The sequence below is a fragment of the Centroberyx affinis genome, unplaced genomic scaffold, assembly GCF_046629955.1.
Source record: "Centroberyx affinis isolate AG114_WGS23_722 - 3 ecotype Tasmania unplaced genomic scaffold, CSIRO-AGI_Caff_v1 ptg004123l_1, whole genome shotgun sequence".
In the NCBI taxonomy this organism is placed as follows: Eukaryota; Metazoa; Chordata; class Actinopteri; order Beryciformes; family Berycidae; genus Centroberyx; species Centroberyx affinis.
Window position 1 is genome coordinate 82,243 of NW_027281897.1, and position 18,344 is coordinate 100,586.

The window sequence follows — 18,344 nt, forward strand, 5'->3', positions numbered from 1 at the left end:
TTAATGTATGCAGGGGTTGAAGAAAACAAAAATCACATGACTGAAACAAGCAATCATGTGTTGGTGTTTCCTTATATTAATTTGGATTATTGCAGGATGTATATCATCTGAGCCTTTATTTGTCAAACATCTGGGCAGGAAGACTCGCTACAAGGAAGGTCCTTTGTCCATCTGATTCATCTCATCCTGAAGGGCAAAACAGAACACACACCAATAGGATTTGTCAGATACCTGATGGGAAGGAGATGTTTTACTCCAATGCAGAAGTATGATGTTGTACATGTATTGCATCCACTACCAGCACCCTTTGGTTGTTTGTTGGAGTACTGATCAGAGTAAGTCCCATTTGTGAAGCAGAGGAATGTTATGATTAGAACCAAATGTTTTTTTTACATTTTTGATTTTATTCAAAATGAGGAAATCCTGAGCATTAGCATCTTGTTCCCCCACCACCAACAACGTTTTGACCAATTTTTATGTTGAGAAAGAAAAGCTGGCAGAGTAGCTGTGTCCACATCTATTGCAAACCACATGTATCACAATGTGTTGCGATGCATATTACAACAAATTGTGACTGTTCTGCAAGAACATTTTTGGCAATATTGTGCAGAGAATTTCATAATTCAGACATCACAGGCAGTCATATTGACAATATGTTTTATATTGTAACATACCATTGTCCAAAAGAAGGAGCACAGATTTTGCACTATACATTTGTGCTTTCAACTATGCTTATAAAGGCAGTTCATACTGCAGTCTCTCGCTCTCTCTCTCTCTCACACACACGCTTAACACATATACAGTTGAGTATTTACACAAACATACTGTCACAGATTCACAAAAACACATGTAACACAACAAAGAGGTTAGTTTTGGTCCCAAACAACCAGTTGCCCAGAGAGTTGCCATCACTGGCACACAGGCAGTCATTCATGAGATCCAGGGAGGATTCAGTACCAAACTCATAAGTCAAAACTATAATGGGTAACTAATAAACTAGCTTTTAATGTGACATGCCAATTTTTATGTGTTCTTTTTTATTTGTTCTAGCATATATTACTTGAATTCAAACTGGTTACTCGGACTCAAGTACTGAGGACTTGAGACTCGACTCGGACATGACCATGGTGACTCGTATTTGAACACTGAGGACTTGAGACTCGACTTGGCCTCGAGGTTTGGTGACTCTACAACACTGCAAAGCACTAAGGAGATCACTGGGACTTTGAGCTTTACTTTGCCCTATCTGCCTTTGCACACCAACCAATCAGCACAAAAAAGAAAAGAAAAAAAGTTGCCACTGCAAAACTGAATGAGTTGGTTGCAATTATCAAAGAAAAAGAACTTGCCAAAAGAAAAGTCCTTGGAGAACTGTCAGAGGTCTAGAATTAAGTCTAGAACATGAAGTCTTTCAAATTTGTTTTGCTACATTGACATAATATTGTTTTTTGCTTTTCAGACTCAAAGTGTAGTCACTTCTGAGCTGACTTGTATGAAATGATGGTTAAATCTATCAATAACTCCCCTAAAGTTTTAGTTGATCATTTAAACCACAGGCAATTTTTACATTCTCCCACAAAATTGACAATGTCTGGAGTAAACATACAAGGAAATTCATTTATAGTATATTACATATTTATAATGTGGGGGGTAAATATAATTACTATATTAGGAAAACACCTCGCCACCAAAGGTTAACAATTGCACATAATTGTTGGCTATGATATTTCATTAACACAGGAAAACTTTAAAAATGGCATTGTTAAAAATAACAGATAAACATTTGAACACATGTACATTTGCTTTTTCTTTTTGCTTTACAAGATGAGGACATGATTTTCCTTGGAGTACAAAAATGTAAGAAAAGGTGCCATGAACATAAAAAAACAAAGGTTCTCTTATTTGGTTTGTGTACAAAAAGATGTCTTTTAAAACAGGCCCTTGCTCTTCTTCAGGTTCTTTTGCTTCCAGCTTGGCAGGGCGTTGAACTCCACTCGAGTCATCTCCAGAAGCCTCTGCAACACATTAATATAAGAAGACAGTAAGTGTCACAGGAGGCCCATTATTATGTGCAACATTTTCGGTCCTGGCGGAAAAATTGCTTTTTTCAGGAAAAAAATAAATAAAAGTAACTCCTTTTCACTGACAACCCTTGGGCTTTCGTGAGTCACAGACTGTAATCAATATCTATGGAACTTGGCACTTTTTAAATCTGTGTGTGAGTGTGTGTATATGGTAAGATGCCACTATGTATGCACTATAATCTGTATGTGTGTGCATGACTAATTGACTTGACAATCTTTTTCTATGTAAGGCAGGTTTCTATATCTTCAACAATGATAAAAATGTGATATCAAAAACCTACAGCACCTTGCCAAAGTATTCAGACCCTTGACTTTTTGTTCTGTTGTTTTGTTTTGTTGTGCTATTGAGTTATTTCAAAATGCATTTATTCAGGATTTTAGTCTGAGTTCTTTATGAGAAAGTATAAAATTAAAATATCAGAGAAATCTTGTTTACATAATTCAACCTATTTGCTTTGTTTGGGCTAATCTGCTGCACTAGGAAAAAATTGCTCAATGTTTCTCATTATCTGTTACTCTGATGTCGACATCTATTTAGTGGTTGTGAACAACGTTTTCCTATCAACCTTTCTTTTTTTAAATGTATCTTTCATGCTAACAAAGCTGAACCCTTCACTAGATCTTAATGGGACTGAAGGGATTTTAGGGTGTAGGCTAGACTCTCCATTAGAATACTTAACCACAGTATGGGACACATGGTTCATTCAAGGGTGACATTCAAGTCCAGTTTCTGAGGTTTGAAAATACAGAAAATATAAATTATCCCTTTCCAATCACTATAATTGAAAATACCAAAGGTGCAGCTTCTGTGTTCTGGTTGAATACTACTTGATTTCTCTGTTATTTTAATTGTATAAATTCACATACATTTCTTCAGTTTTGTTTTCTCTTTGATAGAACAGAGTGCTTTGCATAGAACTCAGACTAACAATCCTGGATGAATGCATTTTAAAATAACTTCATAGCACAACAAAATGTGCAAAAAGTCAAGAGGTATGAATACTTCTGCAAGGCACTATATATATTTAATTACACATTTTTGTGTCAAGCGTCATTAAATTTCACTTCATCTTGCTCTATTGTTTCTTCTTAGCTTTTTCCCTCAGTATTTTCTCTGACTATGCATGTGTAACCATTTTGTTTGGATATTAATTTGAACTGTTCTTGCTTTGTGTCATTGTGTTACCTTCCATTGTGCGAAGAAGCTCCCACACACTGCTGCCAGTCTAGTCTAGTCTAGTCTAGTCTAGTCTTGTTTATTTGTGTAGCCCCTTATCACAAGCATGTCTCAAAGGGCTTTAGCATCATATACAGTATATGTCACATACATACTACATCATATATATCTACACACATCATATAGGTTACATACTTAAAATACGTACTACACATCATTTTACTAGATTATATACATTACATACAATACTACACAAACACAGCATGTCTTTGGACTGTGGGAGGAAACCAGAGAACCCGGAGGAAACCCACGCAAACACGGGGAGAACATGCAAACTCTACACAGAAAGAACCGGGGTAGAGATTCAAACCCATGACCTTCTTGCTGTGAGGCAACAGTACTAACCACTGAGCCACCGTGCTGCCAGTTACTTGCAAATAATTTTAATGGGGACAAATACCTTGAAGTCCTGGTCAGAGAGGTAGTCCTCCAGGCGCAGAGGGTCCACTCCCTCTGGCAGCGGCTTCCTGGTCAGCTCCTCGATGGAGTACTGCTCCTTACTGAGCCTAGACAGCGCCTCCTTCACTAATGTCACCTTGTTCTTGGGGCCCTCCACCTGTACACACACACACACACACACAGACAGCTGAGGTCAACAAATGCTAAACCGCACAAAAGCTTGATTCGCATGAACATACATTATACAGTATGTGTGAGCATGAATTGAAAAAACAAAACAAAACATAGAAATAAGCTTAAGTGCAGCAACCAGGCCCAAACATAATTACTATGTAAACATACACAGAAAACACATGCATGTTAAAACTTTCACTGATGATGTCTGAACTACTGTATTTTCTGTTCATCTGTTTCTTTGAGATAAAACTTTCTGTTCCTTTTACTTTATATCTTAATCCATTTAAATATCATGTAAATATGTGCAAATACATTAATGCCTGTAGAGCATATTAAAGTGTGCATGACTCTAGGGAGGCTGACAGGTCACTGGTTCAGCCCCTGACAGTGACTGTGTCCCTCCTTGCTCAAAATGCCCCCAAGCTAGACATTTAACCTGAACTGGTCATTAAAAACCCAGCTCTGCTGCATTGGTGTCTGTCTGTTTCGAGCATGAGAGGTCATAGAAACGACTCGTTATTCTCTCCACTGCTCATGAACATGTGACTCTGCTTGGCACTCAGCACCAAAGTGAGAGATTTGGAGAACGGCACTGTGACAAGCTAACAGCCTTTTCCAGACCTATTCATCAGCCTGCATCATGCCACGCTGAGCCATTATGAGGGTGTTTACATGCATATTATTATTCTGTTTATATTCGGGATATTCAGATATTCTGTTGGCGCATTGAATTGGCGCATGTAAACGCCACATCCTGTTTACAATAACTGGGATAAGCCCATATCCCAAATATGAAAAATATGAATATGCTAGCTGGGACATGCTGACATTCACTGGTATATTCTGGCATGTAAACACCATATCCCCTATATTGTTGGGTTTGGTGAAAAGTGCAAGTGCTGGTTCCCTGGAGTCACACGCGTTTCCATGGAGTCACAAGCAACACAATAAGGTGCCACTAATGAACACAGCAGTAAAACTATAGACTATCTCCATGTATACAGGTATATGAAAAACACTGCCGAAACACTGTCATTCCATGTAAATGCCACATCCCAACTAAGACCACAAACGTATTTGACATATTAATGTGCATATAAAGACACTCTATATTGTCTGCACACTAATATCCCTGAAAAAAATGATCTGTACAGTTATTGTACCTCTCAAAACATTCTGATTCTGATTTTTTCCAAAGGCCACAGTGTAGCCAGCAGTCTCTATCTGTGCTGTGATGCTGCGGCCGCTCTCCCAGAGTCAATACAGTCTTTTATATTAACAATATGGAAAGGTCATAGTGGACAACAGAAAAGTCTCCTACCTGTGCAGTGATGCTGGGGTCTTTCTCCCAGTACGGGAAGATGTTGGTGAAGGTGAGGGGTTCGCAGCCTGCTAGGATCAGGTAGGCCTGAGGGGGGCGGCGAGGGTTCTTCTCTGTAAGTCATACCACAGACCGGGTATGGAGAGGAAACAACAAACAACAAACAACAAAAAACAAATTGGTGTTGATTGAGTTTGGTCCCAAACTGATATATCTACAGTACCATATGAGACCTACACCTACTTTTACAAAATTATGGCAGAAAAATACAACAAATTACAGTCTAGTAAGTGTTTTGTTGGGTGGTATTATGTGATGATTTATGTGTATGCAATGTATGTAATTGTTAGGTGATTTGTTTTGTTTTTACACCCTATTTGTAAAACAGGATATAAAGAACTGAATTGTTGGTCAAGTTCAATGATGGAAAAAAGAATCTTGTCCCCTTGATGTTAAAGTGGAATATTTCTCAACTTAAGAATTCATTATGTTAATATGATGGCTTTGGAAAGCCCAAGAAATATTTCTTTACATGAAAAGCTGCAAAACTCATTATCAAGACACAAAATCTGGAATTTTGAACCACGATACATTTTGAAAAGATGGTAAAGGAGAGCTCCTTAACCTGTCCTCTCCTAAACCACTGCAGAAATATTTATGTATCCTTAAATTGTATAGTGTTAATTTCAAACTGCTCACAGGCTAATTAGCCACTTCTGCTATGGTTGGTTGTGACCTCTGACCTTTACAGTAGTGCAGCACAGTCTCCATGGCACACTTCCTCTGGTTGTCCCAGCGCATCTTCGCCGAGCCGGTGCACTGGGTGTCGTCAGGCTCCTGGCCCTGCCACAGGTACACCTCCATACGGTTATCCAACAGGAACAGAGCTGGTAAAGTAGTGGCAAGGGAATTAACTCAAATAGTAGAGCGCTCACATAACACGCATGTGACCAATGGTGGCCTAATTGTTGGAAAGACCGTCCTGTACCTGGAAGGTGTACCGTTCACTCTCGATAATAGCCAATATATCTATCAATAGACATGTGTCCTGTGAAAGTGTCTTTCAGCACTACCTATTTATACTGTTCATACCAGACATGTATAACATTCCTTGTTTTTTCTCGATTACTGACTTCCATAGCTTCCTGTCAGAGCAATCAGTCAGGTTTCAGAAAACCATGTGCATCCTATACAGAAAATTTCTGTTATTATTTTTTTTTATATACTACTTTCTTTTATGTACCACTCCTAAAAGAGAACTATTCCCTAAATTTCTACTTTATACTAAATTTCTACTAATTTTTTTATACTTTCTACATTTCTTGTGTTATGTTTAATGTGACCTATGTACATGAGCATTTCACCAAGTTGAATTCCTTGGCCAATAAAACGTATTCTGATTCAGGTTGACTCTGAAACCTGACCAGCTCAGATACAGATACATTTAAGTAACAACTGTGATGAATAGTTTGAAATGGGGGCAAGGCTTCAGCAGATGGGATAGTAGCAGTTACAGCAAGTAACTGAGATTTCACCTGACAAGGAGGATGTGATTTCTGGGTGATAAATTAGGTGATAAAGGTTATATTGCTGGTAAAGTTTGGCTGTGGAAAGTAAATTTGTCTACTTTGTCAGGTTCTGCAACTGCCCAACGTTTGGAAGTCCTATTCCTATTCCAATACTGACAGGTAGTTTGACAACAGTAAATACAACTTAGGACATGCTAGCAGCAGTTCTAGTTTCAACTATATCTCAAAAAGGAAAGGGATTCATTTCATAGACAACTTCACACATAAAAGAAAAAAAACATGAAAGCCTTGCGGTTCATCCCAACACAACATTGCGTGCGTAATAAAGAACAGTACAGGTGTCTGTTACCTGGCTGTTGTGCGGAGTAGAGGTTCTCCTGGAGGAAGGGCATCGCCATGACTCCCTCTGTCACCCTGGCCGGACTCAGCTGCTCCTCCCCTTCAAACACCCCAGAGCTGGCACTCAGCCGGAACAGCCGGGGCGTGTAGTTGTACTTCCCTGGGTCTTGAAGCAACACACACATGAACACATCAGCTGACATATAGTAGTAGCCATTAAAAATGCTCTTTCTAACTGATCGCCGATTGTTTGTCAGTCCTGGTCCTGATGGTTTTCTATCCTACCAGGTAGTTAATTGCATTCAAATGGTAGTATCTGTCTACATCAGTCCCTATTAGACGGATACAATGAAAACCAGTAGGGCTCTGGGTCCTGAGGACTGGGATTGAGAACCATTGTCCTATGGGAATGTGAAGCTGTACCTTGAAGCATGCAGTCATAGGCCTTCCTGTCCTGCTGGCCCAGAGCCTTTAAAAACTCTGCAGGCTCTGCCCCTTCCTCCACCTCCTCCACTTTCACACTGCTGGTACTGCTCAGATCCAACTCTGGAGGACACCTGGTAAACACACACACACACACACACACACACACACACACGTATAGATATAACACAATATTGATATTGTGATATGAGACTAGATATTGGCTGTAATATTGTGAAATAACTGAAATATTACAGTAAAGCGATACAATTTTCTGAACGTATTATGAGTAAAATGAACAATGATTGGCTTTACCTGCTCATCATATCCATATTACTTATTATTGATTACACATTACTGATTACTAATGATCGTTGCTCATTTTCAAAATTTTCTTGTGTAAATATCTTCTGAAAGAGAAAAAATACTCATCCCCAAAATATCATCACATCACACCCCCATTACCCAACTACCCATCTATTTATGCCCATGCCTTACCGCTGGGTGAGTTTTTCCACAGCCCTGGTGGCCACCTGCCTGGCACCGACCTGGGCCTTACAGCCATGCCACAGGTAGAGGCAGCCTTTCTGAGCGTTCAGCAGGACCAGGCTGGCCCGGGAGCGCAGGCTGGCACAGCAGCAGTCCACCTCCACCAGGGAGGCCTCAACCATCGCCTCGCCACGCACGCAGAAGAGCCGCCAGTCGCCTGGAGAGGGGATGTAGGCGTGGTTAGAGGCATTTGTGCCAGAATATTACCATATAGATGTAGTTGAAGCAAAAAGAATTAGCCGATTAAGAGAGCAAGATAGATTCTGACTCTCGTCTTGCACCAATTCTTATTTTTTTCACCTGTGTTGTTGGCACTGTCCTCTCTACTGCCCTTGTGGATGACCAGACCTCCCTGGAACAGCTGGAGGAAGCATGGAGGTTCCTTCCCCTGGCTCACCAACACCTGGACAGCAGCAAAACAGACACATGAAGACGGAAAAAACACTTGGATCAACTTCTACCTGGACAGGCAGCCATTAAGGCCTTTTTATGACATTCTAACGTGTTTGTGTTTATATTGAATGAATGACTGAATAAATGGATGAATTAATGTTTTTATCTAGTTGTTTAAGAAACATTACAATGTGATAGCTAAACAGGAATATGCGTCCATTAAAAAGATAATTTTATTGATTAGTAAAAGAAAAATCAAGCAATTTCATTAGTTGCTGTGCTACCCACCTGTGACCCCCTGTGGCTGCCCAGCTCCACCGTCATGAGAGCCGAGGTTCCCTTCTCACTGATGCTGGAGTGGCGGCCCTGCCAGAAGAAACAGGCGCTCCGCTCTCTGCCAGCAGTGCCAACACTCAGCTCCCCGGGCTTCTGCCGCTTCCCCACTGACAGAACAGAACACAAACACACCACACCAAACCCCGTGGATGAAAACAGGGATTCTGCTTCCACTTCTGGACAATTCAAGAATATTTTGATCATGACAGAACTGGAGTAAAATGTAATATAAAAGCCAGATTTTTTGGAACCATATCAATTATAGTCAAATCACCTCTTTCCTTCTTGGTGGTGGTTCCCTTTCCTGCCTGTGCTTTCCTAACTGCTGTTTTGCTAAGCGCAGATGCTGTTTTTCAGCACTGCCCTTGTTCATGTTGATACAATTATATTCCATCACAGCTGGAAACTGCCAAGTACAAAAATAGTCTTTAACTGTTGGCAAATGAGCAGCTCAACTGGAGCTTGCTCAAGGGCACCTGGATGGGAATTGTTGAGGGAGGTGAGACAGGTACTCATTCCCCTTACTAGTTACTTCTCCCTCCCAGGTTTTCCTAGTTGCTCATGGGATTTGAACCTGCAACCAGTCACAAGCCTACTGGTCTAACCTTTAAGCTACTGCTGCACCAACCATATGACTCACCGACAGTGGTGACTGAGTACTTCCAGCGGATGATGTAGGCGTCACCCTCATGTAGTTGGCCCAGGCTCTCCTTAGGCAGTTCTTCTTCACCGTGCTCTTTGATGTGCCAGGCCTCTACAGCCACCGTGGCCAGCTCCGCCTGCCTACCGTCCTCCGTCCGCACCAGGCCGTGGCCCCGCTGGACGTCCACCCCCTCCAGGACGCTCTTCACCGGCTTTGGCTCGTTGTCCAGCAGGGCCCTGGCGTCACATGGCTGGAGCTCCAAGTCAAGCGGGGAGCGTGGGCTGGAGTGGACCGGGCTCTGAGCGGACAAAGAGAAAGAGTGGCTTTTCAGTCGGGGTATCACTTTATTGTCCACTGTTGACTCTCAACAATGTATCAGTAGCTTTTCAACAATGTATCAGCTGACTGGATGCAAGAATTGTTTCAAAAGATTATCAGCTAGTTTGTTTTGGTTGATGCTCAATAACTGTTAAACAAGCTGTAATTTATGTCAACTAACTGTAAGTTAATGGTCATATACACCTTCTCAAATTACTATCAAAAGACTATTGGTAGACTGTCAACAACTTTGGTTAAGGTTAAAGTTAAGGTTAAGGTTTAGGATAAGGCTAAGTTTAGGCACATAAAATAACTTGGTAAAGCTTAGTGTTAGGGTTAGGCAATTGACTCACAAAACAGTTCTGAGAGTAGGAATGATACTCAAGAGATACTCAGTTGATGAAGTCTGTTGATGAGCATTTGAGATTAGCACTTGCCCCTTATAGTCTACTAGCAGCTGGTTGAATACATGATGAGACTTTTCTCTACCTTGATTTCCTCAGCTAGGGCTGCCTCCTCCTTCTTCCTCTCAGCCCAGTCCAAGAACTTCTCTCTGAACAGGGACGTCTCATTGTGCTCCGACAGCCTGCCAAACAGAGCCCAGCTTGGACGGCTCTCCCCCTGCCTGGGTATCACACACACACACACACACACACACACAAACGGAGAGTGTGTTAAAAAAAAAAAAACATAACTTCTGAGCGGCTACTGATGTGATCTGTAATGGCAAGCTACAACCACTAGAGGTCAGCATAATACAAACAATAACCCAGCACACCCTGCTCAATTCATGCCACTTTTAATTGGATTATCAAGTAGAAGTTAACAAATGCACATCTATTCTCTCAGAACTGAGCTAATAAAAGTGTACACTTCAAAAAGATGGGGCCCACACACTAGAAAGATGCTCCCATAATGTTTTAACAATTTTGTTCATGTTTGAGGAAAATGTAGTCGCCTGATATCACTATGGAAGCGTACTAAACTCTATCTTTTTCCACTTTTACAATTGGATTAACCGCTATAAAATGGGTAGGGATTGGCATGTCAGACTCACTGTGGGACATCCTTATTGGTGGCGGAGGAATCTAAGGGGTTGACTCTGCAGTTGCTATAGTCGTAGCTGCCGCTGTAGAGCTGCTTGCCCAATTTGACGGCCACCTTCCGGTCGCCCAAGGGCACGTCTTTCCCGTGCCATACGTACACTTCACCACCAAAGTCAAACACCAAGACCTGTGTGTGTGTGTGTGGGGGGTGGGGGTGGAAACGAAGGTAGTGGCAGGAGGAAGGGGGAGAAGGGATGGAGAAAGTTAGGAAGGAGGGAAATGTGGGAGGGAGAGATAGTGAGTAGATAGGGGTTCAAGGGAGATGGATGAGGAGAGAGAGGCCAAAAGAGAAAGACGGAGAAAGGGAGAAGGAGAGAGAGTGAAGGAAAAATCACCTCCAGGAAGCAGTTCACCAAAAAAGTACTGCATGTAATTCAAGTGAATCATTGTTGGTTAACTGGAATTGGAATTGGAAACAATTGAAATTCCATCCTATTTTCTAGACATCAGTTTCCTGACTGAATTTGTTGGTTTTCATCAGTGTTCAATATAACGTGTATTGATATTATCTGGGCAATATGACTAGGTCTTACTTCTCTATAGCTCAAGAAAGTCCAGATTCTTCACAACAATCATAACAATATACAAAATGACAGTCAACATAAATGTATAGCCAAATGTCTGTCTGGACTGAACAATAATATTTTTTCATACCATGCTTTTCCAGACTTGTTGTGAAATTCCTAAACCAAAAAGGATCAAAAAGGACCTGAAAAGGATCGAATTTGTTTTCCATACTTTTCAAGACTTTTCAGACCTACATAGGAGCCCTTTATCTAGATTCTAGTAGACCTGTTACCTCTTTAGAGTTGAGCAGGGAGACACTAGGGATGGACGCCCAGGCATCCTCGTGAGGCACCAGTTTGTCTCCCTGGAGCCTGTACACCCCGTTGGAGTCCACCACCCCACTCTCGTACAGCTCATCCTCCTCTGGCTCCCCTGCCCCTACACCACACACACACACACACACACACACACACACACATAGAAACACACAGCATAAACAAGGTAAGCATATGTATAGGGTGGCAGGAGGGGCCTAGTAGACCATCCTTCAACTGGAGAACTTGGATTCAAGCCTCTGTCTTGGCAAGCATCTGTCCTACTTAAGAGTCACTGAATAATTATCAATTCCTGGGGAGCTGTTCTATAACTGAACCTGAGCCCAGACCTCCCTGGAGGAGTCAAGCAAAAGTGGAATTTATCTAATTTATCTAATCTATCCATCAAATATGACCCCTGAAAATATGCATTAAAAGGCTAACAGGCTGTTTTACAGTTAGTGAAGAAAAGTAAAAGGCTACAGTTCTCCTTCAGTATATGGTGTGTGTGTGTGTGTGTGTGTGTGTGTGTGTGTACCTCTGTACTGGGTCTTTCCTCCCAGCAGGCTCCAGAACTCCTTGGCCCATCTGCTGTCAGCGTTGACTCCCTCCTCCAGGACAGTCACCTGGGGGGCCTTACAGCCGAGGTCCCGCTTCGCCTGCACGAACGCCGCCATCTCCGATGCCTGACCACACACACAGCATACATGTCAAGACTGGATATAGTTTTCAATTTTATGATGCTGTACCAATACCTCTGTTCTAAGGCTTCAAATTCAAGATGACTCATAAATTTAATACAAACCCATAATAGGCTTTAATTTCATGCCATCAATTATATCGAAAGAGTCGCCGTTAAGTTTTTCAAGTGGTGGAACGAAACTCTTTGTATGTTGAACTGGAATTACAATATTTTTTTATGTGGAATCTGCTGTGCTAAATAGAATCAGACCATACTCGACTGATTTCCTTCATAAACATGCAAACTTGAAAACTTGAGTTGTCGTAGGAATCAAAAACTTTGATACTATTCAATACCTTTTGATGCCTCAAAATCAATATGAAGCATTTGTATCACAATTTGGTATTTGGAGCTTTGCACCATCTACAGAACAATTAACATCTTGGTACCATTTTTCTTGCATCTCTTGTATCAAGTCATTAAATTCAGACACTTACATCTCTAACCCAAGAGTTAGTGAGAGGCATGTCTGATGATCTGTTTTATTCACCATGTTTCAACCAACTCTGATCTTCCTCTGGCATATAGGGGGATACCCACATGCCTGATGAAGATGGCAGATTTAGTCAAAACCTTGATGAAGAAACCGCAAAAGGAGCATCAACTTAGTTCTGCGGGTATCTTTTTTCTTTGAATTGTTGGGTGTGTCATTTCGTTCAGTAAGGTTTGGTACCTTAGCTTTCTCAATGACGTTGGCGAACTCTCCACTCCACATGTAGCAGTGCTTGGGCGTGATGAGAAGGAAGCAGTCGCCACTGTTGAGAGAGCTAGCCGTGGGCTCCACCAGCCGCACCTGGATGTGCCTCCGACCTGCAGACAGCACAGACACAGATACAGACATGCACCTCTGGGAGTAGGTGCTCCCACTGAGGGTGCAGGAACACCCCCCCCCCCCCTCCCGAGAGCAAAGCTGCTTCGAATTTGTTGCATGGAACCAAACTTTAACCATCTTAATAAAGTAAGTCAGAGATATAGACCTGCCAATAAATATTCTTGGGAAATAGAAACACAACAAAAGCTTTTGGGGTGATGCAGACATCTGGGGTTCTCCCAAGAGAGCAATCACTTAAAACTATTTGCTCTTTGGCATATGGACAGCTACAGCTCTTAGTATACAGCACATCTGTGTTTTTTATGACAATTCACAGAGAAGAAACACATGAAACACGCCCTTTGTCTCTCTGACCTTTGATGCGAATAAGCATAAGCTTGTTGAAGGGCAGCGCACTGTTGTTGGTCACAACATCGGTGGACTTCACACTGCGCAGGCTGACCTTGCGGAAGTTCTCCTTGCTGGCGAGGCCCGCCAAGGCCACGTCGGCCAAGTTGGAGTGCTTCGCCACTGGGTGGGACAGAAGACAATGACAAGATGGATGGCTAGTGACATCATTACCAAGTAACAGAGGGTAAATACAGGATTGACACAATTTGTTTGCCATTTTATTTGCCCCTATCTAATACGCTATCTCACTGACTCAGTATAAAAAAATAAAGACTAAGAGTCAGACTATAATATAGATAAGGAGAGACAGGGAAGTGGTTTCCAATTTCTACTTTCATGTGAGCTATACTAGACAGCCATACGTAGCTGTGGTGATCATTTCCTCTTGTGTAACCAATTTGTAAAAAGGTCACTGTGCTCAGACTAGTCAGTGCGGTATCCTTGTGCAGAGCATCCATTTAAAGGAATCAATTATAGAAAATATACAGGGGGGTGGACAACGTAACAGAAATCTAGCAATATATGAATATGAAGTACCTACAGTATATGAAGTACCTAACACGGAGTAGTGGGATATTTGACTATTCCTGAAGAAGGAAAGCCTCTAGTTCATTGAGGGATGGGAGTGGAAATCTACTTCACACTGTGCTTCAGAACTTCCCATAAAGATTTAATAATGTTTAGATCTGGTGGCTTGGGAGGCCATTGAAGGCATTTGACACTCTTGAATTTGTTTAACAGTGTGGATTATCATCTTAAAATATGGGAACATGATGAGGGAACAGTGTTTGCATCATAGGGTGCACCAGGACCTTGACCAACGTGGCATATTCTTTATTCTATTCTATTCTCATATTCTTTGGCCATAATATACCCATGCAGAGTAATCACCAGACCTAATGACTCCCACTAGATGGCTGTCCATACTATTACAGATCCACTACCATGTTGAACAGCTGGTAGACATTGTGTCCTGAGGGAATCCTTTGACAAATGTAAACCCATCCAGATGTAGGAAAAAGGGTGGAAGGGTTTCTGAAAGTCAGTGCTGCCATAAATGAGGCTGTAGTTTTGTGGTTTTTAGACACTATCCTGTTTAGCGTCTGTTTATCCCTGCCGGTGAGCTTTGACTTTGAGCAACCGCTGTTGGTCTTTGTCAATGCAATTTGTCCATGTTTAGCATACGTTATGATTTTTGTGACAGAGTAACACGTTTAGCAGAGCTAGGTGAGTTTGAGCAATCTTACTCCTCTCCACTTGGATCCTCTTGGTCTCCACGGTGGCCACGTTGAGCCTCTGTTCGGTGTAGACCTGCCGGATGTCGTTGCGGGCAGCGAGGGCCCGCAGAGGGTTCCTGGAGCCCTGGTTCCTTCTGACCGGTCGCACGGACCGCTTGTGTTCTGCTACGGCTGAGGTGAGCCTGAATACACACACACACACACACACACACACACACACACACACACACACACACACACACACACACACACAGACCATCAGAACAGTGGCATTTATGACAACCAGCAAACAATGCATGATGTGGTAATGGAGAATCACAGCTTATATCTGCACCATATGCTTAAGTTATAGAACATGTCTATGTATTCAGTACATACGGTAACATTGCATAATATTAATCACTAATAAATAGTGAAATAAACATTACTTTACAGAATGTAATCTATTTAATGGTTAACTAACAACTAATTGATGATTAGTTAATTTCCTATATTGTTTGCTAATTATCATGTACATTATTTAATCACTGATTAATGACAAGTTAATGCATTAACTAATAATTTTTAAGTTGCACTATAACTGGTAATCAATGATTGTTGATTGCCTTAGCTAACAATTTGTTAGTCATTTGTTATTATCCAAGTAAAAATAATTATGTGGGCTGCTATAATTAAGTTGCAACTGATGTTTATAATGGTTAGTAGATGATTCATAGGAAATGGTCAAAGTGCTACACAATACACTTTATATTTAACAACAAGCAACAGGCAAATAAAAAATTTGTCTTGAAGCTCATCAGTGAATGGCCATAAACCTAACTCTAAAAATGCAGAAAAAGCAATTATTACACTAATCTAACCTTATACAACCTATACATTATAAAGCAATTATTATAAACCTACTTGGGTGTATCGGCCTGAAGCTCGCTGAGGTCATCCTCAGTCAGCACCACACTGGAGCTGAGAGTCGAGGGCGAGACAGCTTTGTAGAAGCTGCCGAACGTCTCGTCATCATCCAGGGTCATCACTTCTTTCTCCGTCTCCGCCGTCACCTCGATGGTGGACGTCCTGCTCTTGCCCACGCCTGACCCCGCCGACACAGCAGGAAACAGGAGGCATGGAACAGGAAGTGTTACAAAGAACATCTCTGAGGTCTGTGGACTCAATATGTTTGTTGAACTTGTGAAAATAATAGAGGACAAGGTCAAAGTATGGTGATTTGACAGTATACTCCGGATACTCCACAAAATGTGATGGATATCCTGCCCTGTGATCATTATGTATTATGTTTATGGTATTTTTGCACTTTCTGATGCTTATCTGTTGTGTTTATATTCACTGCTGCACTGAGGTTTGTTAGGCGTTTTTAGAATTTGTACTGAAACCAATTCCACCAGCGTGGCTATGTGGCAATGAGAGGAACCTGAGCTTTAAATGACATTCGAAAAAAAAAATGTGGAAAAACAATATCTCATATATTTGACATAATCTCTAAAAGAAACTTTAAAGCAAAAAAAGGTTAAACAACACATAGGGGGACTGTACCTTTATTGTGGAGCTTGTCTAGGAAGGATTCCAGCTTGTCAAGCCGCTTATCTCCTTCCACCTTGACATCAGTTCTACTGGAGATCTCTGTCCAGCAGAAACAAACAGCAGTCTACTTATTAGTGGGGCTGGGTATCGAAAAACAATACCTTTCAGTGCCATATCGATTTTTGGCATCAATACTTTAAGGTATCAAAAGGTATTGAAAAGTACTAAAAAAAAATCAACCTAGTGTGGTTGGATTCTATTTAGAAAAGCAGATGGCATATATAGATTTTACACAGAAACACAATGAAATGTGCTTGCATTCATCAAAGAAAGGTATCAAAAAAGTATAATTTTAGTACTCATATGGAATTTGAAGTATCAGAACTGGTATCTGCATCCAAAAAGATTTCCAACAATACCCAGTCTAGTTTCAAATTTGACATTTATTTCAATGTCTTTTCCTGGGAAGAGCCTTTATTTCAAGCATAATAGAATAACAGAAATGTAGAAACTGTGAAATTAATAGAAGTAAATGACTGATTGATCGGTTGATTGACTCATTGAATGACTCACTGACTGACTGACTGGGGTTAAAGGGGAATATCTAGTACCTTCATGTGGCTTGACAGGTGTGGCAGAAGACTTCTTGAGGTGGGTGAGAGGAGACTCCTCCCTCCCTGCGTCTGAGACAAGACCTGGTGGAACAGAGCAGCAGGGTCATGAGGTCACATCGTCAAGGGTCCCATATTTACCAACACTGTAGATCTGATGTAACTATTATTATTTAACTAGGGTGAGTGAATGGAGAACCAAATGTGAAATAACAAAATAAATAGATGTGCCTTAATTAGGGCTGCACAAATACTTGCCATTATTGACAATGTCGACAAAAAAAAAAAGATTGATTAGTAGTTGATTAGTTGTACATTTTTTGTCAGATCGTCAAGCCAACTTCTTCTCTCACTTTTCTTTTGTATTTTGAAAATGGTTTAAGCACGCAGACTTTCTGAGTATGATGAGCCTTCAAGCAAGCCATCAAAACAAAGACAATATTACAGAAAAGTGAAGGAAAACTCGAAGGAATGCAATAGCGATGAAGTATCATGCATACTGAGCAAGATCAACTTATTACAGCAGTACAATGAGCTTTGACCTCTGTCAAGCCCGAAAAGAATAAACATAGGACTTAATAAAAAATAAAACCCATATTGACAAACGTATGAGAGAGAGAGAGAAAGAAAGAGAAACCAAGAGAGAGAGGAAGAGTGTTAGGAGATTTACCTCTCTTGGCCATGCGTCCAGCGACAGTGAACTGGCTGGAGTCGTTGGCTGCTCCTTTCCCCCTGCTCTTCCACTGCTCCTCCTTCTCCTGCAGGATCTTCATCCTCTCTGCCAAGGACATCTTGGTCTCCACGTCTGCACTGGACTTCTGTTGGCACATTTATTCAAAAACAATTCAACTTCATGATAATAATAATAATATATTGTCTTAAGGAGTGTAGGTATTCCACTCCACTGTGCATTTGATTTCACTGTAAGACAGTAGGAAGGATGAGTGGGACACAGAGTTGGGAAGACACAGTAGAGAAATCTTGATTAATCTTGGGATCTTAATCCCAGGCCAGAAGGGTTGCATCAGGGCCAGAGAGGCTATGAGAAATGGGGGAGAAAGAGTGGGAGGCAAAGACACAGGAAAAAATTAAACGATTAACGATGAAGATTCCATGACATTCTCATAATTTCTGGAAGAGCGTGGATATACTTCTCGTCCTAAAAAAACTTCCACAGCAGCTTCTACTATGCCATTCAAAACTCATTCTTAAGACCAAAAACATGATCTATGTTCAGTCCCTATAGAAAAACACAAAAAACCCTGAATGTATACTGAGGCCATCCATCAACCACCCTTCTGTAGAGCTTTTCCTTCGTGATTT

At 41.2% G+C, this 18,344-nt stretch overlaps 1 protein-coding gene across 2 annotated transcripts in view; it reads right to left on the minus strand.

Annotated features, from left to right (window-relative positions):
- Positions 1–260: 260 nt before the first annotated feature.
- LOC139663803 (supervillin-like) overlaps positions 261–18,344 on the minus strand; it is a 55,683-nt gene continuing 37,599 nt past the window's right edge. For both annotated transcript variants that reach the window (XM_071542547.1, XM_071542548.1), the window contains exons 9-29: positions 17,692–17,839; positions 17,022–17,105; positions 16,423–16,509; positions 15,781–15,961; positions 14,887–15,059; positions 13,604–13,759; positions 13,091–13,227; positions 12,214–12,361; positions 11,654–11,799; positions 10,806–10,981; positions 10,238–10,373; positions 9,428–9,728; positions 8,740–8,894; positions 8,359–8,461; positions 8,008–8,215; positions 7,510–7,643; positions 7,097–7,252; positions 5,962–6,105; positions 5,219–5,331; positions 3,722–3,877; positions 261–2,015 (exon numbers count right to left, since the gene is read on the minus strand). In XM_071542547.1, coding sequence (XP_071398648.1) covers positions 1,929–2,015; positions 3,722–3,877; positions 5,219–5,331; positions 5,962–6,105; positions 7,097–7,252; positions 7,510–7,643; positions 8,008–8,215; positions 8,359–8,461; positions 8,740–8,894; positions 9,428–9,728; positions 10,238–10,373; positions 10,806–10,981; positions 11,654–11,799; positions 12,214–12,361; positions 13,091–13,227; positions 13,604–13,759; positions 14,887–15,059; positions 15,781–15,961; positions 16,423–16,509; positions 17,022–17,105; positions 17,692–17,839 — 3,129 coding nt within the window. In that variant the 3' untranslated portion in view covers positions 261–1,928. The remainder of the gene's footprint in view (positions 2,016–3,721; positions 3,878–5,218; positions 5,332–5,961; positions 6,106–7,096; positions 7,253–7,509; positions 7,644–8,007; positions 8,216–8,358; positions 8,462–8,739; positions 8,895–9,427; positions 9,729–10,237; positions 10,374–10,805; positions 10,982–11,653; positions 11,800–12,213; positions 12,362–13,090; positions 13,228–13,603; positions 13,760–14,886; positions 15,060–15,780; positions 15,962–16,422; positions 16,510–17,021; positions 17,106–17,691; positions 17,840–18,344) is intronic.